This window comes from Magallana gigas, chromosome 5 (genome assembly GCF_963853765.1).
Source record: "Magallana gigas chromosome 5, xbMagGiga1.1, whole genome shotgun sequence".
Classification (NCBI taxonomy): Eukaryota; Metazoa; Mollusca; class Bivalvia; order Ostreida; family Ostreidae; genus Magallana; species Magallana gigas.
This window is the reverse complement of record NC_088857.1, coordinates 27423487-27445674: the sequence shown is the minus strand read 5'-3', so window position 1 is coordinate 27445674 and position 22188 is coordinate 27423487. Positions and strand designations below refer to the sequence as shown.

Below are 22188 nucleotides of genomic sequence, written 5' to 3'. Positions count from 1 at the left end.
GATTACAAACTTTATCAAACCAATCAATTGTACAGGTAATTTATGGCTGCTGAAGAATCTGGAATTTTATTTTATTAAAAAAAAAGTACAACTTAGGGCCTATATACACTATGTGTTTTAAAGGTGCGGTCATGAGTAGGAAAAATAAATTTCGCATTATTACAAAGAGCAACCGTCAGATTAAAAAAAATCAGTGAGAACTTTTATGGCATTTATTACATAACTATTTTTTCTGATTTATACTTTTCCTTTGAGTCACCTTATGATTTGGAATCTAATATCGTTGTACATGACAGAAACCCATTCATCGCCGTATTGAAAATCAAAAACCATTTCCATGAGTCTAACAAGGATTCACTACTTCTAATCATAAGAAATCATCATTAAAGGGTCTTTTTGACTGTCTGCAGCAAAGGGAGTGAGGTAGGAGGGAATCAGCGAGTAGAAGAGACGCACAGACTGGTGATTACTGCCAACGGCAAAGCTCGGCAAGAAGGATTGCATATAGCAAACAACTTTGTCTAAAAGTGCAATTGCAACGTCTTAAAGTGGACTGCAGACAGATTAAATATCTGAAGAACAGCAATTGGGACAAAGAAATTGAATTACTAGTAAATATGATATATTTATGGGACTGTATAAGATAAGCCAATCACCAATTACGAAAAAGGAGTACATGTAAATGTAACCATATCTGTATTCATGACATATTGTCCTTCTAGAATTATACGCCGTCCATTCTGTTGTGTCTAACCGATGCAAGCAATAGAAGTCTTGTATAACTGATTCCAATGAAGTCTGCTCCTAACATGTACATGTATATTTGACCTCTGTCTAAAGCTCTTATTTAAGTCACACCAGTGTTCCAACAGAGCAGGTTCAAAGAAACATTCACAATACGTTTAAGGATCACTTCAAAATATATTTGTTAACACAAAGTATATGAACTGAATTTCTTGTATATTTTTGCGTAGAAAAACAAATTATTATTGCACGTTTGTTGAGTTTAATTTAACACACAGGTATAAAAATACGCTGTTTGCTCCTTGCTGTAAATATTATAAAAACACAAATAAAATATTTTATATCATGTTCCCAATATATTCAATTCTAATTGTGTTTTTTCACATCCTTTGATTTTGTTTTTTATTCCATTTTTTCCTAGTAAATTAATAGTGTAAGGTGGAATGTCCCTCTGATAAGAGAGATAACTTTATAGAAAATATTCCCACTTTCTTTCTGATAACTTAAAATTATCAAGGCATGTAGCAACAAGGAAGGCGGTACTTGGCCCAATTTTATGCTAGAAAAAGGCGGCATTTTTTTTTTGAAACTCAAATATTAAAAGATGAAATTTGAACGGAACGAATTGAACCCCAACTTTTACCGGGGGGGGGGGGGGGGGGGGGGGGGGGGCAAAAAGTTAGAAAAGTTTTACAAAAAATTACAAGAAACCAGTCATATTATATTGATCAAATTTTTATGAGATAATATCTACATGTATACCCCTCCCCCTTCTCCCACCCCCCAATGCATTGTTGTTGTTATTGTTGTTGTTTTCAAATATAACTAAATTACATGTACTAGAACAGTATATGAACAATACGTGTTTGATATTTTGGGCCAGAGAATCTTTAGATGGAAAATTTTATTTTATTTTTTGTTTTTCTCGTTCACAAAGATAAATGAACTAAAATTTGAAAAAACATACTAAGACAATTGCAAACTTAAGTCTTAATCATCATCATTTGAAACTTAAAACATTTCAAATGTTTAAAGTTGAATCGGGTTTTTCTTTTCTGAAAGATCAGATATGGGAAAGCAAAATTTAAAACAAAGAACAATATCACATTTGATTCAAGATAATATATCCCTATATTGAAATTATGCCAATTACGGGAAGATCATTCATTTGATCCCCTTTTTGTGTTATAAATAAAATGTTCTGGTTTACAATTTTAGCAATCTAAAACATATGAAATTATTTACTATTATCTTATCAAAATTAAAAAACAGAAAAACTTTTCTGAAAAATTAAAAACTATGGTAATTTATCATATACTGTATGTAAAACCTGCATGCAAAACCTTCAATAGTTCAAGATAAAGAAAGATAACTCTTGCTGGTTGAAGAAGTTTTTGTTACAAACCCAACAAAGTTGCTATTCTGAACTAAAAAGTAGCGCTTCACTGTGTTCTGTAAGATGATTTGACATTGTATATAACTATATATTATTTTCATATGTAATTAATATTTTTAATTTTATGTTGCGATGGTAAAATTTTGGTTTTATTAATCACTTTGTCTAATTTTTTTATATCATGATTACACACATTATCAATTTTTGAGAAATCTAGCAGCGCTTCATCACTTTAACTTTGTTTCATTAGAATCTCTTGGTATTGACTTTGATGAAATTTTTTTTAAAATATTTGGTAAAATTAATAGCTGAGGCATTTTACACCTTAATTGAAACAGGCCGCGCTTTATATGATTACTTATTGACATTGACATTGACATTCTTACTCAAATATGTAAGATGATTCAGGACAATGGAATATGATTTTAACAAGTATATCTTAAAGCATTTTATTCAACTTATGTTTATCATTTTACACTCACAAGCTGTGTTGACTGCATGGGGTACAAGACTGACTGTCAAGTTGCCAACAATGCACTGACAGTTCAATAGGCATTGTCCCTTGGTGCCCCCTGTAGTCAAGACAACACGTCAAAAACTTTTGTTCCTTTAAGCTGGCCTGAGTGCTTAGGGTACAAGACCGCACAGATATGGCTCTGACGAAATGCATAGCCACATGCTGCAATAGGCATTGTCCCTTGGTGCCCTATGTGGTCAGGTCAACAAAATTACAGTTTTCACTCCTCTATATAAAATACTATCCTTCCACTAACTGTCCTACCTTGAAAATATATCACAAATAATGTCTACATACAATTGTATATAGAATACAAATACATATGTGGGGCTGTATATAATGTGTTTGTATCAATAATAACACATTGCTTTGATTGATTGTGGACTTGCAAATAAATGTATACCCTTGCATATGTGTATGACAACTTGATGTATGTTATATCACATGTACCTCCCATTGTAACTTAGTATGCCTACTTAACTGTACAATATTTATATATTTCATCCATTATTTGTTATAATCATGTTGTTTTATTGTTATAATGCATATGCCCCCCGAGGGGCCTTGATTGCTGAATAAACATATATAGAGATATTGATAAGCAGCGTAGAAAGATGTGTAATAGAACCATTTTAACAAAACCTTGGACTTTCCGTTTGACGTAGCTATCTATTTCTTGCGTCAAAACAAGTTGAAAATGACGCAGTTTCAAGCGAAATATGCACCGATTGCGTAGTCTTAGATCAAAAGCCAGACAAATCTTGTTGATTTCAAAGAGCAGTGGCTGAGTGGCCAGCAATGAAATAGACAAGCCTACGTCACATTGCTTTTTTACACATCTACCCAAAGTCCAAGCTGTTGTTAAAATGGTTCTATTTTTCTACTGATTTTTTTATTGACCAATCGTGTTGCATATAAAGAAATAGTACGCGTATAATTTACATTATTAAATGAATACCGGTATCGTGAAATACACAATAGATTAAAGATTTCAAAAAGAAGGTTGCAATACACATAAAATTATGTACTCTATTTAATTGATGAACTTTGCAGCATCATTAAAAAAATCAAGCAAACAGTGGCGCGGAAACCAGATAACATGCTGATCCAAATCTTGTCTGAAATAATCCATATAGAGTTCACATTCAAACACGTTATAATCATGATCCCCTGGGATTGGGTGTGGTCTCAATAGGAGATTGAATTTTTATCCAAAAAAAAAATTGAGAGAAAAAATGCCACTCACTGCTCTCCGAATCTTTTTGGAAACGTTGATATAGATTAGATTCAAACATCTTAAAAACACGGGATTGGGTGTGGTCACAACAGGAGGTTTAATTTTTTATAATGAAATCGATAATTGGATAATAATGCATACTGTACACAGGGTAAGAGATATAATTTGTGATATTGTGTTTAAAGATATTTGTGTATATTTACATTTTCCTGTGTCTTTGCCTGTGATAACAATACGTATCGATTTTTTACTATATAACTCATAGAGCCAAATTGAGGCGCCAGCGGGGTTGCTTATTTATATTTAAATATTTAATCGTAAGATGCTTTAAAATAATATAAATATAAGTAAAAAGAAATCATTCTTTGAATATTATGAGGTGATAATTTCGGTCGGGGCGTGATCAAATCTATCATAAAGCCCTTCGGGCTTTATTGGATTTGATCACGCCCGACCAAAATTATCACCTCATAATACTCAAAGAATGATTCCTTATTCCTTATTTAAAGAGATATGATTTTAGACATTGTAATTCGCCCAGCCTACACTTCGCCCGCTGACAATGAGGTCGAAAATGGCGAAAATAAAACGGGGGCGAATATTTCCCTGTATACATTATCACTGTTCTCCGTAACCAGTTAACAAGGTGATGCAAAACTTGTTCGTAATCATCCTTATATAATATTTATTTTAAAATTTAAAAACATTAAAATCATGATCCCCGGGAAAAGGTTGTGGTCCCAATAGGAGGTTAAATTTTTAACCAAAAAATAAACAGAGAGAAAAAGACAACTCACTGCTCTCCAAACCAGTTCTAGTGTTGATCCGAATTTTTATGGAAATCATCCTTATATAAATTAGATTCAAACACATTAAAATCATGATCCCCGGGGATTGGGTGTGGTCAAAATAGGAGGTTGAATTTTTAACCAAAAAGTAAATAGAGAGAAATTGCAACTCGCTGTTCTCTGAAACCAGTTTACGTGTTGCATGATCCGAAACTTGTCAATATTGTCTTATCTATAGATTAGATTTAAACAAGTTAAAATCATGATCCGCGGGGATTGGGTGTTGTCAAAATAGGGGGTTGAATTTTTACACTGAAATAGAGAGGTAAAATGTAATTCACTGTTCTCAGCAACCAGTCAATGCGAGACTATTTGGAAATCATCTTTATATTATTAAGATCATTTTAAAAATGGAAATCATGTTCCCCGAGAATTGGGTGTGGTCCCAATAGGCGGTTGAATTTCTTAACCAAAAAATAGAGAGAAAAAATACAACTCACTGTTTTCCGAAACGAGTTTACGTGTTGATCCAAAACTTGTTAAAAATCGTCCCTCTATAGAAAAGATTCAAACAGTTTAAAATCACGATCCCCTTGGATTGGAAGTGGTCGCAATAGGAGGTTGAATTTTTATTTAAAAAATAAATAGAGTTGAAAAAATGCAACTCAGAGATATCCGAACCCAGTTTACGTGTTGATCCAAAACTTGCTGGAAATTATTTAAACAATAAAATGCTTTCTTTGGCGATTCATTCGGGATATGAAGGTAGCGACATTGCAGAAAAAATACATAACCCGCGTTAGCGGGTTATGTTAATTTTTTTCTGCAATGATCGCTACCTTTAATTAAATTAATTAATTAAAGAAAGCATTTTATTGTTTATATTAACATCTTTCTTTTAACTTATTAATAAATTGATTATGAAAAATTCACTAAATTACTGTTAATGTACATAAGTACGTTAGCTAAACGAAACAGTTAAATCGTCTCCTGTGACACTTTGAGTCTGACATCATCATGATTATGTCGTGCATTCCGTGATTTTTTTTAGGCTTTGCCCAATCGATAATCAGGGCGTGTCCATTTCAGTCCTGACAATTTCTCGCTAGTTTCAGCCGCTGTAGATTTCGACCAATCGATAAACGGGACGTGTATATTTTAGTCTGGCTGTTTCTATAGAGCTATGAATTAACTATAAGTTTCCGTAAGAAATAGAGGAAATAATACTTGGTCGATGTAAATATTCTTATATACACTAGTAGATTAGATTCAAACAAGTTAAAATCATGATCACCGGGGACTGTGTGTGGTCACAATAGGAGGTTGAATTTTTCACACTGAAATAGATAGAGAAAAAAATGTAAATCACTGTTCTCAGCATCCAGTTAATATGGCACGCCAAATTCACAAAAATGAGCTAAACATAGTTTCACAGTCGATAAACTAGGTTTATCAGCTGTTAACTATAGTTTACGGATCCTAAACTATAGGTAACGATTCGTTAACTATAGTTTACATCTGTGGAACTATATTTCACGAATGTAAACTATAGTTTACGAATGATAATCATAGTTAATCTATCTGTTAAAAACGTTAACAATAGATTTTGCTGATAAATATGGATTCACATTTGTTAATTATTAATTTACAATCGTAAACTCTTGTTAAGAGTTGTTAATTATAGTTTCACAAATCGTGAAACTACATTTATCAGACAAATTCACAAAAATGAGCTAAACATAGTTTCACAATCGATAAACTAGGTTTATCGACTGTTTACTATAGTATACGGATCGAAAACTATAGTTAACGACGTTTATCTATATTTCACGTCTGTAAACTATAGTTAACACTGAAAACAATCATTTGCGATTGTTAAACATAGTTTATCTGATAAATATAGTTTCACAATTGTGAAACTATGATTAACAACTCTTAACTATAGTTCACGAATGCAAATTGTATTACTTAGACATTAAGGCGCCAAATTCACAAAAATGTGATAAACATAGTTTTACGTTTGTAAAGCATGGTATAAATAACAGTTAACTATAGTTTAGAACCGAAAACTATAATTAACGATTGTAAAACATAGTTTATCTGATAAATATAGTTTCACAATCGTGAAACTATATTTCTCAACTCTTAACTTTAGTTTACGAATGTAAACTATATTCTATAGATGTGAATCTAAAAACAGCAAAATCTATTGTTAACGTGTATTTCCAGACAGAAAAACATAGATTTGCATTCGTAAACTATAGTTCACAGATGTAAAATATAGATTAACGTCGGTAACGTTAGTTTAGGATCCGTTAACTATAGTTAACAGCCGATAAACCTAGTTTATCTAAACTATGTTTAGCTCATTTTTGTGAATTTGGCTTCCCAAAAGTTAATGTGTTGATGCGAAACTTCTTGTATAAAATCATCATCATAAATATTAAATTCAAACATCAAAGTCATGATCCCCGGGTATTTGGTGTGGTCACAATGGAGGTTGAATTAATAAATAATTAAGCACCATCCTAGATGGATTCGCAGACCTTGAGGAAATTGGACACTGTGATATTGTCTTGAGATAGTGCGAAATTATATATATATAAATCCTGTCATAAGGATTATATATATATATATATATATATATATATATATATATATATATATATATATATATATATATATATATATATATATATATATATATATATATATATATATTGGTTGTTCCTAGAAAAGTATTTTTAGTAATTTTAGGGATATTTCGGTAAATTAGCGTATATCGCTATAAGTCGAATTCGTTTAAGCTCCTCTATAAAGTTTAAAAATTAATCAAAAGACCAAAAAAATATAAAAATTATATCATATTATCAAATATTTTATCATCAAATCACAAGAATGATGCTTTTGAAATACTTCAATAGTTTTATTTTATTTTTACAAAATATATCCCATCAGGTCAATAAGGACATAACACTCATTCAGGTCATTAAACTCTACCGTATATAAAATGGAAACAAATGCGACTAGCTTCTTCTGTCTGTTATTATTAATAATAAGCGCAACAGTAACGGCCTTTCTCGATATCGATGAACTCAGGAATATAAAATATGGCATAGATATACTCAACAAACCAGTTCTTTTATCTACACAGGTATGCATTATGCAGAATCACCGTACGATGTAACCGTATGTTTTGGCATCTTGTTGTTCGAATTTTCTCGGTCTTTTCTCTTTTTTTCGGGGGTGGGGGTGGAGTGGGAGAGGTAATGTTTATTATTTTTTAATGGAGGGTTCCTTTGACCTTGGAGGTACACTGGGCAGTTACGGATAATTGACAGTAATAAGCTGATGAGTTACTTTGTTCAATCAACAGATCAAAACTGGAAAGAATGTTTTCAACAAAAATCTTACGAGCGAGGACAGCTTTCAAACTCTTGACCCGAAAATCATTACGTCATGACATTTTCTGAAATTTCATACATAAATTACAACGCCCAATGCGCTTCTGTTAGCCACACTGGTACAGCAGCCATGACTTTCAGCTTATACATGTTACATATCAGGTCTCCTTAGCTCATCGGTTAATTAGAGTACTGATACTGTACATGTTCACCAGACACACAGGGTTTGAGTCCCAGTTAAGACTTCACTTGTAGCATATGTTACAATAAAAATACATGTATTTTTTTTATGATGTTTAGCTACAAGTTTGATAAAGAATACTTAATAGTTTATATACGTGTATATTGCACAATTTAATACAAAGACTAATTAAATCTAATTAAAATGTAATCTTGAACTATAGTAACCAGTTACTGGTACTAGAGTTATGTGATGATGATGTCTGTTGTATTTTTTTATATTTATCTTTTTAGGGTATTGATAAACAACTAAGTGAAACAATAGATGTGACATCAAAGCATGGCCAAATATATCGCTGCATCATTCCAAGTCAGATGGAGGCAGAAAAACAGAAAGAAGAAGAGGAGAAGATAGCTATGGAGGCTGGAGTTCCAGAGTTACTGAAACCAATGGAGTCTGGCCCATGCCTCTTCAAGGTTAAAAATCATTCCACAATTGGAGCCCTAATGGCCTATTAAATAATGAATATTTTTTATTGTTTGAAAGTTAAGGCATTTTCCTAGTTTGATTTCAATTCTTGTAGGATTACGCAAATAATGATTTTATAGGAATGATGCATTAAAATTTGAATGCTGTTTAAACACCGTAAACTACTGCATTAGGATTTGTATTTGGTCACTCCAGGCTTTGGGATGCACAGGGCTATAAGTAGTACATGCATGTTTGTTCATTGGTCACTTTGACTGTCAACGAGAGAAAAAAACTTTTACTGGTCTAGTATTTCCAGGTTCACAGACAGAGTTGACAGAGTTATTGAAAACCTTTTAATATGAAGAATTCTCTGAACTGACAGAGACAAAAAACAAAAATTAAATTATCATGATTATATTTCTAGTTTAAGTGCCTAAAACAGACCTCCATCTATGATCAGTGATATTATGACACATGATAACTCATGTTGTTGAAATGTTAAAGATGACTACATCTACATTTTTTTACTCCCTCACAATTGTCCAACACTATTCATAATTGACAACAAAACTTAGAAAAAAGAGTTAAATTGTATAACAATAATTACTTGTGAATTCTTTAAAGCACATATTTAAGATTACATTTCATTTTTTGAGAGAGAGAGAGAGAGAGAGAGAGAGAGAGAGAGAGAGAGAGAGAGAGAGAGAGAGAGAGAGAGAGGGGGAAATGCAATTTGTCTCATAGAAAAACCCAATTTGTCTCATTATTACACTATTTTTCATCATTTCTAACTGGTAAAAAAAAAAAAGTGGTTGGAAAACCTTAAATGACTGGAATCATTAAATGTACTGGTGTGCATCCTTGTGATTGTTGTAGTATAATAAACTTGTATTTAAAAAGTAAAGATGAAGGAAATAGGAAAAAAGGAGAATGATTTATTTATGTGCCTTGTTAAATTTTATTACAGACCAGAGATTGGTGGAGTTATGAGTTCTGCTATGGAAAACATGTTCGCCAATTTCATATGGAAGGTACTGTACTTTAAACTGTTGTGTATCTTGTAAACATTTCATTTTGAGAACACATGCTTGACAGATACACAATGTCAAGCCCCTTGATTGACATTGTGGTCACTTAGTAGATCATACAATATGGTGTCTGACAAGTTTATATCTTTCATATTGTTTCTAAAAACTAAATGGTTTACCTGGGAATTTTACAATTATACCTTTATTTAGTGTAAATACAAAAAAGTTTGATCTTTTAAAAAAAAAACAAAAAAAAATTGCGTTATCATTAAAGATTTTTTTTTTTTAATTTTCAATTGTAGATGGTAGAATAGTTGGAAATGTTATCATGTTGGGGTACTACGAATCTGAGTTTGATTGGAAAAATGAAACAAATATGGTAAGTAAACAAACAAATATGCTAATTTATTAACCTGTATGGTGTAAAGAACTTTCCTTCTTTTGCCAACTTGTAACATCAATTATGTTTTAAATAACAGGAAATAAAATCCAGGAACAAGAACCGATTGAATCGCTACCACAGCCAGCAGTATATTAATGGCTCCAAATGTGACCTTACAGGAAAAGCAAGGAGAACAGAAGTCAGGGTCTGTAGACAATTAAATGGAAATAACATTCTAAATGTTGTATACAATGCCCCTTATGGTAGTTTGTGTTTGTATAAACTTTAATAATTTGTATGCTGAATTAATTCTTGTGAAAACAAAGTAGCATTGTTCTGAAAAGGAATTAGTAAATAACTCATTTCTCAGTTTGGTTTTTTAGCTCACCTGAACCGAAGGTTCAAGTAAGCTTTTCTGATCACCCGTTGTCCGTCGTCCGTCCGTCCGTCCGTCTGTCTGTCCGTCCGTCTGTAAACTTTTCACATTTTCAACTTCTTCTCAAAAACCACTGGGCCAAATTTAACCAAATTTAGTACAAAGCATCCTTATGGAAAGGGGGTTATAAATTTTAAAAATAAAGGGCACAGCCCTTTTCAAAAGGGAAATAATTGCGAAACAGTAAGTTTAGGGTGCATGTCTTTAAAAATCTTCTTCTCAAGAACCACGGCACCAGAAATGCCAATATTTACAAAAAAACTTGTATATATAGTGAAGATTCTAAATTGTAAAAATCGTGACCCTCGGACCAAAACTGGGGCCCCAGGCGGGGTTCAAAGTTTAACATAGAAATACATAGGAAAATGTTTAAAAAATCTTCTTCTCAAGAACCACTGCACCAGAAATGCCAATATTTACACAAAAGCTTTTATATATAGTGAAGATTCTAAATTGTAAAAATGGTGACCCTCGGACCAAAACTGGGGCCCCAGGCGGGGTTCAAAGTTTAACATAGAACAACATATGGAAAATGTTTAAAAAATGTTCTTCTCAAGAACCACTGCACCAGAAATGCCAATATTTACACAAAAACTTGTATATATAGTGAAGATTCTAAATTGTAAAAATCGTGCCCCTCGGACCAAAACTGGGGCCCCAGGCGGGGTTCAAAGTTTAACATAGAAATACATAGGAAAATTTTTAAAAAATCTTCTTCTCAAGAACCACTGCACCAGAAATGCCAATATTTACACAAAAGCTTGTATACATAGTGAAGATTCTCAATTGTAAAAATCGTGCCCCTCGGACCAAAACTGGGGCCCCAGGCGGGGTTCAAAGTTTAACATAGAAATACATAGGAAAATGTTTAAAAATCTTCTTCTCAAGAACCACTGCACCAGAAATGCCAATATTTACACAAAAGCTTGTATATATAGTGAAGATTTTAAATTGTAAAAATCGTGCCCCTCGGACCAAGACTGGGGCCCCAGGCGGGGTTCAAAGTTTAACATAGAAATACCTTAGGAAAATGTTTAAAAAATCTTCTTCTCAAGAACCACTGCACCAGAAATGCCAATATTTACACAAAAGCTTGTATGTATAATGAAGATTCTAAATTGTAGAAATCGTGACCCTCGGACCAAGACTGGGGCCCCAGGCGGGGTTCAAAGTTTAACATAGAACTACATATGAAAAATGTTTAAAAATTTTCTTCTCAAGAACCACTTCACCAAAAATGCCAATACATACACAAAAGGTTGTATACATAGTGAAGATTGTAAAAATTGTGACCCCCGAACAAAAAGTGGGGCCCCAGTAGGGGTTTAGATTTTAACATATGTAGGAAAATGTTTTAAAATCTTCTTCTCAAGAACTATAGTGCAACTGTTTGGGATATTACTATGCATACATGTACATCCTTAAATAATGTAGATTCAAAAAATTGTAACTCCCGGACAATTGATGGGCACCAAGAGGGGTTCAAAATTTAAACATTTTAAAAAACATAAAGGAAAAGTTTAAAAATTATCTTCTCAAGAACTACAATGTTTTAGTTTGTGGAATTTCTATGCATGCATCCTTCGCTTATGTAGATTCCTAATTGGTAAAATCGTGACCCCCGGACCAATACTGGGGCCCCAAGATGGGGTCAAAATTTATTAAAGAAATATAAAGGTAACATGTTAAAAAATCTTCTTCTCGAGAACTACAATGCTTCAATTTGTGAGATTACTATCATGCATACAACCTTGGATAATGAAGGTTCGACAGTTTTAAAATAGTGACCCCTGGACTAATACTAGAGACCCAAGATGGGTTTAAAGTTAAATGTAGAAGTACCGGTATATATGGAAAATGTTTAAAAATCTACAATGCATCAATTTGTCAGATAACTACGTCAGCACCCTCAAATAGTGTATATTCGAAATTATAAAAGCCGTGATCTCAATCTAATACTGGGGCCCCAAGAGGTGTTCAAAGTTTAGCATAGAAATATAGAGGGAAAATGTTGAAAAATCTTTTTCTAGGGAACTATAATGCTTCAGCCTGTGAGATAACTAGGCAAGCATCCTTAAATAATGTAGATTCCAAATAATTAAAACTTTAGCACTGGACTAATACTGTGGCCCCAAGAGGGGTTCAAAGTTTAACATAGAAAGATATATTGAAAATGTTTTTAAAAAGTTTTTCTCGAGAACTGTAATGCTACAGTTTGTGAGATTACTATGCAAGGATCCTCAAATTGTGTAAACTCTAATGTAGTGGAACCAAGAGTTATCTTTCTTGTGTTCTGTACAGTCTGAGAGTTATTCCTCTTGAAGTGGAACTCTGCTATGTTCAGTTTTTCAGGTTGTGTACGTGCGGTCCCACCGCAGTGCTTCACATTTTCATTCCTATGTTACTATTTATGTTGTTCAAGCCAACCATAAACCTTGGACCATAACTGGGTCCCCAGAAAGGGGTTCAATGTTTAAAATAGAAAAAGCATATGCTACGAAATGTAATGTTACAAGGAACTGCTGTTCAGGTGAGCGATGTGGCCCATGGGCCTCTTGTAATTATTTTGTCTGACTTTGCTGTTTTTGTAAATCATAAAAGCTGTTGATAAATAAGAATTGATGGCTACACGGAAACCTTGTGTTTGAAATTAAGTTTTGTAACGATAAAAAAACCTACCAACTTTTGAATTTCAAGATTAATTAATGAGATATTAAGTAAAAAAATTTCCAATTTTCCCTGTACATTGAATAATATAATAAATGATCTGATTGTTCATAATGCTTTTAGTTTCTGTGTGAAGAAGGAACGGGTGACTACATAGCCAGACTGGACGAGCCGGAGACGTGTACGTACGTGATGACCGTACACACCACCAAGATCTGTCACCACCCCTACCTGAAGCTCCCCTCCCAGCAGAAACCCGTCTCCATCACCTGTAACCCCGCCGTCACTGACCAGGTCTACCAGGACTATCTTAAGGAACAAGAAGGTATTCTTGTTCAGTGTGTGTATGAGAATTCATGATGGCCCATTTTTTGTGGATTTAGTGGGTAACTCCTCATCCTCATTCCTAATGTTCTAAACTAGGATCAGAATTTTTTTCACATGATTTCCATATCCTGTTTGTTGCTATCATTCCATGTGGATTGAATGAATGCAGTTTACCACATGCCGGCGATCTTTTAAAAATTTAAAAGTAAAATGTTTTTTACTGATATGAATTAGGCCATCCTTAAAATATTGTTTGTTTGGAATTGCCACCTGGAGGTTTCTAGACCCAGGAGGGAGGGAGGGGCATTTTTTTTTATTTTTCAAACTTGAAGTTTAACTAAGAAAAAATAGGTTTAAAAATAGAAATTTCCATATAAAAAGGTTCTTTATTTTAAGCGAATAAAATTTCATTAGCAGGGGGCAATTCAATGAGACAGGAGGCAATTCCAAACAAATAATAATTTTGTTTGGCCTTACATGTAATTTATTCATGTACTCTATTTGATTTTACACCTTGTACATTTCCACCTTTTCATACAATTGTGCATAAAATATTTCCCTGGCAGTAACACAAACCTTGAAAATTAAAAATATTTTGCAAAATAAAATTTATTCCCTCCAATTTTTGTAAAAAATTGACATCCATGAATTTAAATGATTCCACAGAATTCAGTAAATTACCCCTCTTTAGTTATAATTATAACGTGCTTGAAATTTTATCAAATATAGCAAGGAGGATATATAATAAGTAATGTTTTAAGTTGTTTTTAGGTTAAAGATGTATAGATATATAAAACAGTTTGGTAAATAAATGGTCAAGAATTTCCATGTCATATTTATCAATAAATGTCAGAGAATGAATTAAGGTTTGCATGCTTTGAGTGTTCATCAGATGAATGGTATGAGGATCGTTGAATATTTGTTTTTATTTTTAGAAGAAAAAATACGAAGAGAAAGCTTGGCAGAAGAACAAAGAATCGAAAAAGGTAAAATAATAGGCCTACATGGTAATTTTTGGTGGCCATAGTATTTAAAATTGCAATCATATCTTTACATTATGCTTAACCGATGTCATTAACAAGGAAATATCTTCTTGAATGTGTCTTCTGATAATTGTCCTTTGTTTGCATGCAAAATTTATGTATGGCAGATATATGATTTGTTTTAGAATTAAGAGATGCAGAGGCTTTGTTTAACTCTGATGAAAAAGTTTTGGACACAAAAGCCAGCAGGGAAATCCCAAAGCCAGATTCCATTACGAAAACCAAGAATGGAAGGACATTTGAATTTAAGGATGTTTCAGATTTGGATCCAGATATGTCAAACATAGAAAAACTGATTTCAGAAGGCCTGAAGGATGATATGGTTAAACTCTCAGATCAGTTTGGAGGTAAGGCAGTTTTATTTTCCTTCTGGATTGAATTTAATTATAAATATTTTTTTGAAAATTCAAATAAATTGGGTAACAGTCAAAGTCTATGTAAACCCCATCCAATTACACTGTACTGGCTTGAATAAGTTACTGTTTGATTTAAATATTTTTGGAGTTTCACACTATTGCTGAAATTTTAAAGCAGGACAAGATGCAGACATGAAAATGAAAGTAAAAGTTGTAAAAAATATGGATGACTTGGAGAACATATTGAAAGAGGCTCAATCAGAGGTAGAAAACTTAATGAAGAAGAGGAAGAAGGCCAGTGAGGAGGAAGAAGATTTAGTGAAGGAAGAAGATTTAGTGAAGGAAGAAGATGAATCTTCATTAGATGGCGATGAACAAAAAGACAATACATTAAAATATGAAAAGTAAGATCTTGTTGTACTATTTATCATTCATTTACCGGTAGTTAGGGGCATATAGTATGATTTTTAAGATTGTTAATTACATTTTTCTACTGGTTAAAACGCTTATCTAAGGAATTTCTTACAGTAAACCAAAATTTAAACGTCAGATGTTTCAACTGAGATACAAAGCCCAAATTTCTGTGTTATGTAAACAATTAAAATGGATTTTAAATTTTGATTACTCTTTCAGAAAATCTTAGTAAAACATTGTTAACAAAAATGGGAATATAATCACAAATTGTGACTATTCATCTATAAAGTCTGTAGTCAACTTGTATTTTAAACAATACTTGAAAAGTCAGTCTTTCGTAGTCAGTTCATCGAAGACTTTGAAGTTTTTCTTTTCAAAGTCTTGTCTTATACATAATCATGAAGAGTTTTTGAAGCTTTCAATTTTCATTTTAGGAAATCTATCACTGAAAAAATTCAGGACACAGTGAGTGATTTGGACAAGGAACTTGATGGTGTGGACAAAAAAGTTCTTCAGTCTTTCAAAGGTTACTTAAAACATTTTTAGAAGTCTTGCATTTCAGTAGATAATAACCTAATGGTAGGCCATTTTTTTTTTAGACAAGATGGAGTGCCTCAGATTTTTTGCTTTTCCTAATAATGATTTATAAATCTTATTTATCAATGGAATTTCTGTCTGTAGAAATCAAAGAAGATGAGATCAAAAGTGTTAGAGAGGAATTCACCAAAAATAGGAACAATTTAGCAGCCATCAAAGAATCACTTCGAAAAACAATGGAGAATGAGTTTGATGATATTATTGAAGAGGTTTGTGTATATTTTTAATCGGTAATGACATACCCTGATAATAGTGTTTAAAACATTTCAAAAATTTTTTTTAACTCCCCACGTCATTTCAAACAAAGTTTTGAGGGCATGTTGGAATCATAATGTCCACCTCTCTGTTAGCAAAGAAAAGTTATTCTCATTGTTTCTGTATGTAATTGTATGATGCAATTCAAAGTCACGAAGAATTCCATTGTCATATTTGTATGAGTACAGATGATTGAGTCTTGTGTAAATTTTCGTTTTTGCCCTGACAGGCAGAGGAGGAGACTGGGATTAGGCTTGAGGACAGAGGCGGGGCACAGCGTGAGCTGAGTCAGACCCTCAACAAGCTGGTGGAGCGACTGGACAAGACAGAGAAAGGTGACCGATCAAACTGTTCTTTTCTTTTCTTTTCTAATTGATAATTTTGTTTCGTAGTTTTTCTCAGAGAGAGAGAGAGGGAGAGAGAGAGGGAGAGAGAGAGAGAGAGAGAGAGAGAGAGAGAGCAAATCATTTGAATTGTTTAACTTGCTATTTAGCAAACTAGACATGTTTACGTGATGCTTTTATTTATCAGAAGAACAACACATTTCATGGCTTACCACATTTATATATCACACAGACAAGTAGTGACTTCTTGACAAATATTTGACATCAAGGAGACAGGCATTGTAGCTTGTAAATAGTAGTCAGTAGTTTTATTTGTATTATCACAAAACAAATGTTCCCTCAGTTTAGAAATAGGTAGCGTGGTAGCAGAATTGTATCATATTATTAGAGTGTCTTTCCATTTGATGATTACTATAGTATTCATTGACTTCCTTACAATTAGTACAATGAATGCATCAGTACATGTATATACATGTTTTTTATTTTATGAATTTGTTAGAGGGTTAATTTTTTTAATTTGAATTCAGACATTCAGAATGTTGATAAAGAGCTGGAGAAATTATCAAAGCAAAATGATAAGTTGCAAGAGACATTAGACAAGGAATTGGAGGAAAAAGCAACAGGTAAGAAAACAGGGTTGTTTGTACCATATTGGTTGGATGTTGGCTGTATCATATGATACAATATCATATTATGTATCAAATGTGATACAGTATCATACATAGAGAATAATACATACCCTTTTCCATATCACAGCTTGTATCAGCCCGAGACTCCAATATCAGCCCGAGGGCCGAAGGCCCGAGGGATGATATTGGTCGAGGGCTGATACAAGCTGTGATATGGAAAAGGGTATCTATTATTATATTTATTACATACTTAGTAATAAATTTTTAAAAAAACAACAACTTGAACAAATTGATTATTCATTTTATCTGAAAAAAAGTCTGCACATGTACACATGTATTTAATAAAAATATGAGTTCTTCTTGTTTTAACAAACATGAAGCTACAGAACAGAATTTCATCAGGTTTTAAAAGTTGACTGCTTTAAACATTAGCTAGCATTTGAAGTTTTCAACTGCACTTAAAAATGTCGACTGTAACTGAAAATATGTTATTTTTCGTCTGTAAACATGCAAAAATGCCGAAGCGAAAAAAGGCAGAGGAGTTCCGAAAGGGGTGTGATACGGATCCGTATCAGCCCTAGAGGGCTGATAACCTGTATCAGCCCCGGAGGCCGATACGGATTTTGTGATGTCATCTGTATCGCATATGCCAAAAACCAGTATTTATTACTAAGTATGTAATAAATTATCATATTGCATCATTATTTATTACGGTATTATATTGTATTATATGATATATATTGTAAGTGTGATAAGATACAGTTGTGTGTTTTAAATTATTTTATTACATACTTAGTAATAAATACTGGTTTTTGGCATATGCGATACAGATGACATCACAAAATCCGTATCGGCCTCCGGGGCTGATACAGGTTATCAGCCCTCTAGGGCTGATACGGATCCGTATCACACCCCTTTCGGAACTCCTCTGCCTTTTTTCGCTTCGGCATTTTTGCATGTTTACAGACGAAAAATAACATATTTTCAGTTACAGTCGACATTTTTAAGTGCAGTTGAAAACTTCAAATGCTAGCTAATGTTTAAAGCAGTCAACTTTTAAAACCTGATGAAATTCTGTTCTGTAGCTTCATGTTTGTTAAAACAAGAAGAACTCATATTTTTATTAAATACATGTGTACATGTGCAGACTTTTTTTCAGATAAAATGAATAATCAATTTGTTCAAGTTGTTGTTTTTTTAAAAATTTATTACTAAGTATGTAATAAATATAATAATAGATACCCTTTTCCATATCACAGCTTGTATCAGCCCTCGACCAATATCATCCCTCGGGACTTCGGCCCTCGGGCTGATATTGGAGTCTCGGGCTGATACAAGCTGTGATATGGAAAAGGGTATGTATTATTCTCTATGTATTGATAAACATTGTATCTAATAATACTGTATGAAATGAACATATGATTATCATACAATTTTTTGACATATAATATACAATATTGTGTCAAAACAGTATCCATGATTATCCAAGATCATAAAGTATGATTTTCATATAATGTGTTCAAGGTGGTCTCATTAAGGTGATGCCTCATGAAGGTGATGCCTCGTCTCGGTGAGCTTTGTAATCTTGATTACCTATGTTCCAGATTTAGAATTATCTATAGGCATTTTAAAATCCTCAATTGCTTAAAATATATGCTAATTTTGGGAAAGGTATCCCAGGGTGCATTAAAATCAGAAGTATCCATCAGTGCTTGAATATTACGAGAAAAAAGCAAATTGTTGATATTTTTACATAAAAACAACATTGGAAAATGGCCCATTCTCTATTGCTTAAGTGCACTCGTTCTTCCATGTTTTTGATCAGTTACATGCATATTTAATATTATTGGATTTCAAGCATTTGAAAAAAAATATTGCAGGTCCATCTAAGTTAGATAAAACCTTGTCTAGCAATGAACCAACAAAATCATCAGGTTCCTCCTCATCAAAATCATCTTCTCCTGTGTCATCATCATCCTCATCAACAGCAACATCAAAGGATCGAATCAAAATAAGGGTTACAAAACTGAACAAAGGAGAGTATCAGAAAAATGCACTGAAAAGTACCCCAGAGACTCAAAAACTTGAGGAAGATGTCCAAGATCAGCTACAAAAAGCAGGATTAGATCTTGGAAGTAAGTTTCTGTGTTTTCTACAACAATTAGTTTTTCACAATTTACATGTTTCAGTGTTTTGAATGCAAGATGACAAAAAAATTGTAAACTATTCAGGAGATTCCTGAATTTGTATCTGTAACTTCTGAGCTTGTTTCTTGGATTAGGTGGGAAGATCCAGGTGAAGATTATCACTGCTGGGTATGTGGATGATAAGGATGATGTTCATCTTCTGTCAGCGGAGGATTCCAGTGCATTCAAAAACATGATAGTTTCTATTTTGGTATAGTATATGACTTCATTTATTTGTAGATGATATTTGACTCTGTCTCTCAACCAATTGAAGAGCAATAACATTACAATAATATTACATGTGATTATTGTCATCCCCTGCTTAAGATCTTTCGTATTACATGCAGTATGGTATAATCAAAATGGTGTCCTGCTGTATTACAGGGAGGGGATCATGAAGCAGCACAGGAGGAAGCCAGATATACAGAAATGGAGTCCAATTACAACAAGGTCTGGGGCAAAGACAAAAAGAAACCATCAGGGGTCCTTCCATAGGATAGTCCCCCCCACACCCTTACACTCTGTGTCTTTCAACATTATTTTATATGGTGATTATTGGTGTTGTGTTTTATGTATGAATATGAAGTTTATTAGGTTACACCTTTTTTTTTACTTCTGTGGTTTCAACAATACTTTAGGACATCAAATTTTGTTGATTTAATGAAATTCATATTTTCAAGGAAATGTAAATTCATGGACTATGACTCTGTCAGTAGACTTTCTTATGATATAGGTGTGCAGTCAAATTTTTGCCTTGTTTTGCTTGTCTTTCCCCTTGACCCCATTGACAGTAGTTGAATTTCAAAATTGGGCTAATTGAAAACTGCAACATACTTCATTTTAATGACAACCATGTGAGAGTAAATTAAAACAGAGGAAAAAATTATTTACAACTGTGAGAGGGGGGGGGGGGTATAACCTTGTAAAGAGTATCTTTTTTCTATGAACATTGGTGTTCAAGAAATATTGATGAAACCACAGTATAATTATAATCAAACATGGTGTTTGAGCAAGTTTTGGTGCTTTCTTTCAAGTAATATTTCATCATTTCTGTGTTTAGAATAAATAGCCTGTGAACGTGAAATGAATGATTGTGTGCGTTTTTCTTTTACATTGCATTTGTATCTTTTTTGTTTAAAATGTGCATTTTTCATTGGTGTGGATACTCTTTTGATACCATTTAAAGAATTACTGTGGAATCATAATTGTTTTTTGCTTTTTTGTTGTTGTTTTTTTTTTGGGGGGGGGGGTAATGTTTGTGGCTTTCGTGGGAAACTCTTGCCCTTGAATTAACATCCCCACAAACCTATACACAATCATTTGTTTAATATTTATTGAAATTATCCTGATTACACTACCAACATTAACCCCCCCCCCCCCCCCCCGACAAATAAGAATTATTCCACAGTAGAAGTGCAATAAAATCTTGTAGTAGTTTAAAACCTACAGGTAAAAATACTGGTACCTTGTACATGTACATGGTTCTTGCATATTTTTTGTTTTTTGTTCTGTGATCTGAATGTAAATGCATACAGTCAAGATAATCACAGTAAAGGTGGAAATTATAAATGAATGTTCTTAGGTAGAATATGTTTTGAAGTATTTTTAAAGATTGTTTAAGTTTTTGTTTTGTGCATGGCTATTCACATATATTTGACACATTTATCTTTAAGTTTAGTATAAATAATTTAGATGAAATGAAATGAAATTTTTTTTTGGTTTATGATAATTTTTTTTAGTAAATATTCAATGCGGGATTGGAGAGGTGTGATTTAAAATGATCTTTTTTTTTTTTATATAAATTTGTCTTATTATTTACAATCTTTAAGTACATTCTGCCAGTAAGAAATATTTGTAAATTTTGTTTTTGCTGTTATTCTTATATGTTTACTACAACAATCTATGAATTGTCTGAATTTGTCAGGATTATAACATTCCAAGTTGTGCTCATTGTTTGCTTTACCAGTAATTCTCCATGTTTAGATTTTGTATTAAAAGCCCACCATCAATGCAATGACAGCTGATTCACTGAGTGCAGCATCTTGAAACCACGTATGTGTGAATTGAATTTCATAGAACTAGTCGGTTAATACATGCAGTGCAATCTTGACACTAAATTTCATTAATACTGTAAAGAAGATACAACAGTTATACGTGTATATAGACATTTGTGTGCCTTCAGTCGTTTAGTTTTTATGAACTTGTCAATCAATTTACACATATTTATTGTTTTTCCTTGTCTCATCTATACTACGATATTAAAATAATAGACTCGAATTTTTGGCTTTTAGTACTCGTCTGATAAATCGGAAGAGTACTGTCTTTTGTTTTATATATTTAAAACATCATTGGTACTTGAAGATTACCAATTTGTTTTTATTTTTTCTCAATCGAGCTTCGCTAATTAATAATGAACGAAAATTCCAAAAAAAAAAAAATCCGGAATTTATCTGGATTTTTTGGATTTTACAATCTTGTGCATGCGCATAACATCCATGCTAAAGTCACAGGAGGCTCTTTATTTAGTTTATGTTTCCACATTATCACATTTGCATGGATAAACTCTGAAATAATAATTCAAATACGTGTAAATTTTCATTGAAAATTTGTTACTCTGTTCATCTATAAAAATTTACTATAAAAAAAAATCTCGATAGTTTCGAATGTCAACATGCTGCAATTTGCTGCTATATACATTACAGGTATGTGGGAGGCATTTTAACTGTGGTGAAGGCCTATCCCGAAACACAGTTAGATTATTCTAACTAAGCAGAGTGTAGTGATAT

At 32.8% G+C, this 22188-nt stretch overlaps 1 protein-coding gene across 3 annotated transcripts; it reads left to right on the top strand.

Annotated features, from left to right (window-relative positions):
• The first annotated feature begins 7664 nt into the window (after positions 1-7664).
• On the top strand, positions 7665-21679 carry LOC105340656 (protein OS-9). Of its 3 annotated transcripts, XR_010713960.1 has the most exons (17): positions 7665-7836; positions 8561-8743; positions 9706-9769; positions 10069-10145; positions 10246-10353; positions 13375-13576; positions 14514-14564; positions 14747-14968; positions 15153-15381; positions 15826-15917; positions 16073-16197; positions 16473-16578; positions 17115-17210; positions 19097-19351; positions 19498-19613; positions 19787-19950; positions 21386-21679. XR_010713960.1 is itself a non-coding variant. In XM_034455309.2 (16 exons), the coding sequence occupies exons 1-16, from the start codon at positions 7693-7695 to the stop codon at positions 19895-19897; spliced, it is 2178 nt and encodes a 725-aa protein (XP_034311200.2). In that variant the 5' UTR covers positions 7665-7692; the 3' UTR covers positions 19898-20781. The 3 variants fall into 3 exon arrangements, 2 of the variants coding, with proteins under 2 accessions (XP_034311200.2, XP_011445125.3); XM_034455309.2 differs by lacking the exon at positions 21386-21679 and having other exon boundaries at positions 15156-15381; positions 19787-20781; XM_011446823.4 differs by lacking the exon at positions 21386-21679 and having other exon boundaries at positions 19787-20781.
• Positions 21680-22188: the final 509 nt, after the last annotated feature.

What these genes read in the sequence shown, in the direction of transcription:
- LOC105340656 (XM_011446823.4), top strand. Translation starts at nt 7,693, where the DNA reads ATGGAAACAAATGCGACTAGCTTCTTCTGTCTGTTATTATTAATAATA. An exon ending in CAGTTCTTTTATCTACACAG is followed by an intron (nt 7,837 to 8,560) that starts GTATGCATTATG and finishes TTATCTTTTTAG; the next exon opens with GGTATTGATAAACAACTAAG. An exon ending in TTGATGATATTATTGAAGAG is followed by an intron (nt 16,198 to 16,472) that starts GTTTGTGTATAT and finishes TTGCCCTGACAG; the next exon opens with GCAGAGGAGGAGACTGGGAT.